General features: G+C 40.4%; 1 protein-coding gene across 1 annotated transcript; it reads right to left on the bottom strand.

The window, feature by feature from the left end:
* Window positions 1–3,660: 3,660 nt before the first annotated feature.
* dynll1 (dynein, light chain, LC8-type 1) lies at window positions 3,661–6,062 on the bottom strand. Its single transcript, XM_084333510.1, has 3 exons — window positions 5,955–6,062; window positions 4,930–5,068; window positions 3,661–4,199 (listed from the first exon to the last, which is right to left on the bottom strand). The coding sequence occupies exons 2-3, from the start codon at window positions 5,059–5,061 to the stop codon at window positions 4,062–4,064; spliced, it is 270 nt and encodes an 89-aa protein (XP_084189636.1). The 5' UTR covers window positions 5,062–5,068; window positions 5,955–6,062; the 3' UTR covers window positions 3,661–4,061.
* Window positions 6,063–7,475: the final 1,413 nt, after the last annotated feature.

The following is a 7,475-nucleotide window of genomic DNA, read 5'->3' as shown; positions in this document are numbered from 1 at the left end:
TAGCTTTCGTGACCGTCTGCGACCAAAATGCTTGATTGTGATTGGTCAATAGCGCTGTGTTACCCGTATCAGTGGCCATTATTGCGCGTTGTCCATAGCAGCGGTCCGTTATCTAGAAATAACTGACCGCTATTGACCAATCACAATCAAGCATTTTTGTGAATGTTAAAACGCCATGTAATAACAGGAATTAACTCATTTACAAGTTGTATTAAGTTTAGCAAATAAGGGAACAGATAAATAACATTTCAATGCAGTAAAAAAAGCAATATTTCGATTTTTACATTTTCGGGTTTGGTCACGTATACATATAAGCCGCAGGGTCGAAAAACGGGGGGAAAAGGCGCGGCTTAAAGTCCGAAAATTACGGTATATTATAGTTTGTGACCATGATGTGATGCAGTAAGACAAGTGGGAAAGAATCATAGCATGCATATAAAGTTGAGCAGCTTTAGTTGACCAATCCCTTCTAATAAAAACAGTTTTAATTAGGCTTGACCTTCATACATACATAATTGTACCCGTTTATCAAATTTTTGGTTCCTAGGTACTTGACCTCATTCACTTAAGCAATTATTTAATTTTTAATTTGCACCTCAAACAAATCATTTATAGGCCTTTTGTGTATGGAGATAGTTTTCTTGACATTCAAGGACAAATGAGACGTCACAAACCAGTCAGATGTTATGTAACACCTGGGTCATGTGCTCATCTGCCATGCTAGCTGTTTTAGCAGACACATAGATGACAGTATCGTCAGCATAAATCTGGCAGCTGACACCTGGACAACTTTGTGGTAGGTCATTAATGTACATGACTAATAACTGGCCCAAGTACAGACCCTTGCGGTACTCCCATGCTGTTGGCAAGCAGTTTGGATTTCTCCCCATTGACCTTGACACACTTGTCTCCCCTCCAGGTATGACTTAAAACCACCGTGTTGATTCTGTGGACATCTTAAAATGCTTTAGCTGACAAAAGAACATTGTGATTAACGGTCAAAGGCCTTTTTTTTTTTTATCCACTTTTTCTCCCATTTTTCTATATTTTCTCCCATCCCAATTTCGTATCGTCCAATTCAACCCTCCCCTGTCACGAACGTTGTTTCTTGCCTCCCACAAGCCGGCTGCAATGTGGACTAAGTCATACATAGCACAAGTCCCCTCCAGTACTTGAGGTAACAGCAGTCGCATCTTTTCACCTGCGCAGCTCGATCTCTCAGTGGCGAGGAGTAACGCGTGGGAGGCTCACGCTGCCCCCGACACTTCCTGATTCTACTGCGCAGGCGCACCAACCGACCTGTAGGAGTCGCTGTCCACAACGCCCGATCCCCACCCATCAGTTTCCCACCCCCTAATACGGCCAGTGTATTAGTACGGACGACCAGCAAAAATGAAAAAGCAATGTGGAGCGCTGGGATCGAACAGGCGATCCCAGCGTCTCCGCATTCGTGGTGAGTGCCTTGCCCACTACGCCACGTAGCCGCCCTGGTCAAAGGCCCTTTTTTAGGTACAGAAACACTCCCTACAACATGTCCTTTGACTAATAGACATTTGACCCTCTCAATAAGATAACAATTAGCTGTGTGACTGTGGAATATGTAGGTCTAAACCCAAATTGCTGTGGAGGGAGCAATTGATTGGCCTCTTAAAAGTTCCAGCAACAATCTTCTACATGCAGGATGCCAATGGGCATGTAGTTACTTGCCATGTCCTTGTCTCCCGATTTATACATCTGGGTAATTAATTAGTGCCATTTTCCAGCTCTCTGGGAATGTATTCGTTATCGACAGACAGGTTTACTAAATTAATAATGGGCTCCAGCAAACGGTTATGGTGTTTCTTAATAAAAGCAGCAGATGTTATCAATATCCTTTGCCGTCGAGTTACTCATGTTCACTATCTTTTTAACGATCACTGGATACCTCTTTGATGTAAAGAAAAATCATCTGACATCACCATGTTCTACAGAAGATAACTCAGTTGGTTGAAAATAAGTTGCCAGTTAATGTACACATTAAAGAAACGGTTGAAAACATAGCCCACTCATCACTATCAATTAGGTTATTATCTACTTTAAGACTCCTTATTTTGGGGTGCTTTTGCTTGCTTGAGTTTGTTAGTCTAGATCAGGGGTAGGCAACCTTAGGCACGCGTGCCTGCATAGGCACGCGGGGGCATTTGCATAGGCACAGGCAGCAGCAGTATAAAAAAAAAAAAAAAAAAATTTTGCTCTGAAATATTATAGTGAAATATTTTGCACTGTTGTCACATTTATCTTGTTGAAATCCTCCCACAGGTTCTTTTTACTACCACATATTTAATTGAGACCCTTTATTTGTTTATTATTTCAATTTAGCTGGAAATACATTGCTACATCATTCAGTAACATTTGCAGAGCCTTATAACAAAAACATTATTACGGTCACCATTGTGACCAGTGGGATTAATCAACAATTTGTATTATTTATTTTTCTATTTCATTGAACATTGTACATGTTAAAAGCCATTTTTTTTTTACTCAAAATGTGAGTATTACCAAGTCAACTTGTGTTCTTAAAACAATGACAATAAACATAGTTTATTAGGTTGAAATAATGTGGTTGTGTACTTATTTTTCTGTTAACTTATTATGGATTGAAAACTGAAAACCTTAATGCACAGTAACTGAACTCAATATTTTTAAGTTCTGGTAACTTATTACTATTTTTTTTTACAGTGTAGTCTTGCGATCAATCAAAACTTATTTACACGATATACATCACATTCACCCTCCATTCACATCCTGGTGTTCTCCAGGTGTTCTCCATTAGGCCTGTAGGTGGAGCTATGACAGCACACGTACAGTACACACACCGATGGTGTGTGATGTGTCCAAAAATGAATGGGCAAATGTGAGTGAAATGGTCGCACTGTATGCAGCTGTTTGTCTGCATTGCATTCCCCCCCCCCCCAACTCAGATTTAGGGTTGATACAACCATCATAATAATAGTTAATAATAACAATAACAATAATGATGTAATAATGTAAAAATTATCATTAAAAATACCTGATTATCAGAAAAAAAAATTACGATGCATTGAATATTGTTGAGGCACACTAGTTACAACTATATTTCAAACAGGCACTCCATGTCAAAAAGGTTGCTGACCCCTGGTCTAGATAGAGATATGCTGCCAGTTTGGAACTGCTACCATTAGCCTCTTCAATTAGTCTTGGCCTTCCTCAGCCCAGACACCACTTTGTTCCTCAGTGTGTAGAGGAATCCAATTCCAAGTGCTCATAAATAGTTACGCTAACATGGGATGAGGTGGCCAACACAGGCACTGCCAGTAAGTGTACGTTTACACTAAAACATGTGCCATATTGCATTGATTTTATGGGCAATCTAAAGCTACTAGACGTCAGCTAGAATTAATTAAACTATTTTAAAGGCATATTCTGATATCTACAATTAAAATATAACTACTTATTGGCTTTTACAATTTCATAGTCTTAATTGACACTTTACACACTTGAGATCTGTTAGCTGATCAGTTGTCATTTTCCTGCATGCAAGAACGTATTCTTCAAAACCATACAAAATACCATATTGAAATATATATTGACTGAAGACACAAAACATTCTTACCCTGAGACATAGTACATTTCAAAACAAACTTAAGATGTGACCCTTTTAATATAGCAATATGTTGGACTTCATCGACACCAACAAAACGACATCTTGAAGAGCTCCAAAGCGGAAGACCTCATACACACACAGGATGTAGACGTTCCTGATGAAACAACAATTAATCCAGGAGATGCACCTCAAGACAGCCAAACAAGTACGCTTTAATAAAATAAAAAAATAAAGACATCACAACTAATGCAATAGAAAACAAAAATAAATACACGTTTCATTTTCTCTCACATGGCCATGTTTTGCTCACTCAAAAAACGAAAGAACAAAGTAGAAAGCAGCACAGAAAAAGGCGGTGCCCGTTGACCAGGAATGATAGAGCCTTTCTGTCGAATCAGTCAATATATATAATGGTGGTCGGTGTAGAAAGCGGTTCTCCTCAGCCGGACTTGAACAGCAAGATGGCCACCTGGCCCAGGTAGAAGTAGATGAAGTGCTTGGTCTCATGAGTCACGTAGCTGCCGAAGTTCCTCCCAACGATGCAGTGCCAGGTGGGGTTGTACTTCTTATCAAACTCCTGAGACGGGACACAGATGGGACACGGAACTCATGAAATACTTCAGAATAATGGGTATGGTTGGACCCCCAGCCCCGTTTCCTATAATAATAATAATGTCAATCAGTAGTCTTTTCTCAACACAGTCCATGCTGTTCTTAATACTGGATACTCTCAGATCCAGCTAATTGGCCATAAAACTAACGCAAAGTCAATTGGGGCTTCGCACCAGTCTACAAGCCCTGAAATAAACAATTAAATCTACTTACCGTGGAGTAGGTTTCAGTGTTTAGTGAGGCCCTGTTGACTTAGCATTCGAGTTGTGGCTAACTAGTCAGAGCTAGTATGAAGAACATGGATTGTGCTAAGGACTACCAATCGGCAACATGATGGCAAGTAGGAAATGGGGCTAGGGGTCCTAAATTACACTTCTCCTTCAACTATATTCAAAGATTTTAACTATACCAGATATCTGTTGCAATGATTACAAGCACAGCATGAGTCTTTGACAACGGGATCACAGAAATGTATATATATACTTTAACATTTACAAATGGCAAGTTGTTTACAAATTGCTCCATGCTGCGGCGCTAAACATTTTTGGTACGAACATTTTACATTTAACAATTAAGTACAAACAACAATTGTATTACAGAATCGGTCCAAAATAAGTACGGTAAAATATTGTGGTGTGATATTGAACCATATCGCCCAGCCATACCACAGAACATGAACAGTGGGACAATGTTACCTTTTTGATGTATGCAGCGATGTCTTTCTCTATGTTGTATTTCTCCAGGGCCTGTGTGGCACACTCCACCGCGTCCTGCTGCATGTCCTCAGACATATCTGCATTTTTGATTACGGCCTTTCTGTCAGACATGGTTGCCCTGGGAAACCAAAACACAGCGGACCTTTTAACTTCTTTAAAAAGGCACATTCACAAGCACTCACTCGCCTGAGCACAATCTTCGAGTTGGCACACAATGGCGCCAAATGATCATTCACGATTAAATCGTACGTTATGTTAGCTCTACGTGCAGGGGGGAAACATGTTACCATATTGGGTGCCTGCAACCAGAGACAAGCTAGCCAAGTTCACGTTACATAACAAGCAACACATGACATCCCCTGTGTGTGGAACTAGCCATCTATTCTCCACCAGTGTTGCGTAATAACGCAGCAGCATCAGGCTACTAGATGGATGCGCGCTCAGCTTGGTGTCAGTTTCTATGGATACGCAGAACGTCTATCATTAGCTTAATATTATTGCATGTGGAAATTATAGCTAGTGTTAGCTAGCCTACGTTCGCTGGTTATGGTGAAGTCTGAAAGGAATAACGTTACGTCTTCCCGCACAGGGATCGCGCCGCCTGTACGTTGACGTTAAAGGCAACTCGATACAACGTTGTCTACGCAAATCGATCAACATTTTGTTTGCTTTAAAAATCAAGCAACATAGCCGTAGCGTTAAATCAATGCATGCAAATACTGTCTAACTGAAACAAGAAAATACTATTGGCTTTTTTTTTTTTAGCCAACTAACGTTAACACTAAGCGGCCTTATGTAAACTAACATTAGCTAGCAACACTACCGTGCAGAATACAGCTAAATGAATGAGCAAGACACGTTACGGTTAGCGTTTGCTTGCTAAGTCATTCACTTGACCAAAGAAAGCAATCACTATCCTCAAGACAAATCTAATCGTTCTAATAACGTTGAAAACGGTTACATTAATCATTTGTTTGCAAACTCCATAAATATAACACATTTACCTAATATTCCGACGTAGATTATTTATCTACTTTGAAGAGATGCTTGGTTTTACGGCGACAACTCCCGCGAAGTGGTCGACACAAAAGTAATGTGGGTGTGTAATTGCCATAGAATGCTGTATTGACCATGTCCTATTGGCTGGCAACAGCGGATGGGACAACGCTATTGGTCCACTCGCTTCTATTTTCACCGGCGTTTCTCTCTGCATTTTATTTCAAACCAGCATGCCTTGCGGGACTGGTAACCTTGACAACATTCGTAAACAAAATGTGCAGCAATGCACATGCTCATCACTTGCTACGAGTGTTGCTAGTTATTTCTGTCGGTTTTCTTTTACACCGGGACATAACTGTTGTAATACTTACTGCTAGACAATTTACTGGCTAAACAATCTGTAGCTGAACTATATAATACTGTACTGTACTGTACGTGTGCTGTATAATGAATGACAATGACAATACATTTGAATCTAATATAATCTAAACGTTCTCTACAGTTAGCTACCACATTGTATGAAACCAAGGAAACTATAAAAGAAGGAAGGGTCCATTCGTCACTGTGTAGCGCGTAGTGTGAAAACGTTCTGCTGAATGGGATCGGCGCACGCAACACCGGATCGCCATCTCCTCCTCATCATCATTAACCCTTAACCCTCACCATTAAACAGGTTATTACCTTGGATGTAGCTAACATTTGATATATTCGTTGGTGTGTATATTTCCTCAAATAGCTTGTATGGCACCAAGCATAGAGCGCTGGTGTTCTGACGTAATGAGTCTTCCTTCTTTTATAGTTTCCTTGGATGAAACCATCTGTTACAGAGATGGAAAGAGCACTGCCATGTATTACTCAAGTAGAAGTACTGTCACTTCAGCAATATTTTACATAAGTAGGTACAATAGCACTTGTCTATACCTAAATTACTTTTGTGAATTGCCTCTAAAATGTACCTTTCTGTATTATAAACTGACCGTTTGACTTTATGCATTTCTGTGAAACTCCTCACATGTAACATGAACTTGTGTGCATTAAGGTATTCAAAAAGGTGTACTCCTGTTCCATATGGTTCCATTACTGTTCCGCAATAGCTTCCCGTCATTGTATAACACTATAGCCTACAGGTTGAAAAGTACCTTGCGGAAAAAAATCGAATCTACGAATTCCAATCTGGCTTCAGAACATCCCACTCCAATGACACATGCCTTCTCTATTTGAACGACCACATCAAACAAGAGGTGGACGCGGGCAAATACTGCGCCATGGTCATGCTGGACCTACAAAAGGCCTTCGATACTGTCAATCACTCCATTCAGATTGACAAGCTAAAAGCAATTGGTTTTGATAGTCTATCAGTGAGCTGGATGCAATATACCTTGAGGGGAGGGAACAGATGGTGGAGGTAAACGGTACCCTATCCCCCCCCCCCCCCCTCACAGTGAGCTGTGGTGTTCCACAAGGAAGCATACTAGGACCGCTACTGTTCCTAATTTATGCAAATGACATGTCGTCAGCTTGTGACT

The sequence above is a fragment of the Notolepis coatsorum genome (assembly GCF_963971535.1).
Source record: "Notolepis coatsorum genome assembly, chromosome: 1".
NCBI classification, from domain to species: Eukaryota; Metazoa; Chordata; class Actinopteri; order Aulopiformes; family Paralepididae; genus Notolepis; species Notolepis coatsorum.
The sequence above is the reverse complement of the archived record's forward strand: the minus strand, read 5'-3'. Positions and strand labels throughout refer to the sequence as shown.

Excerpts from the sequence above, each read along its gene's own strand:
- dynll1 (XM_084333510.1), bottom strand. The coding sequence starts at position 5,061 with ATGTCTGACAGAAAGGCCGTAATCAAAAATGCAGATATGTCTGAGGAC. Across the intron at positions 4,200-4,929 it reads TCGCTGCATACATCAAAAAG|GAGTTTGATAAGAAGTACAA; the intron begins GTAACATTGTCC and ends GTCCCGTCTCAG.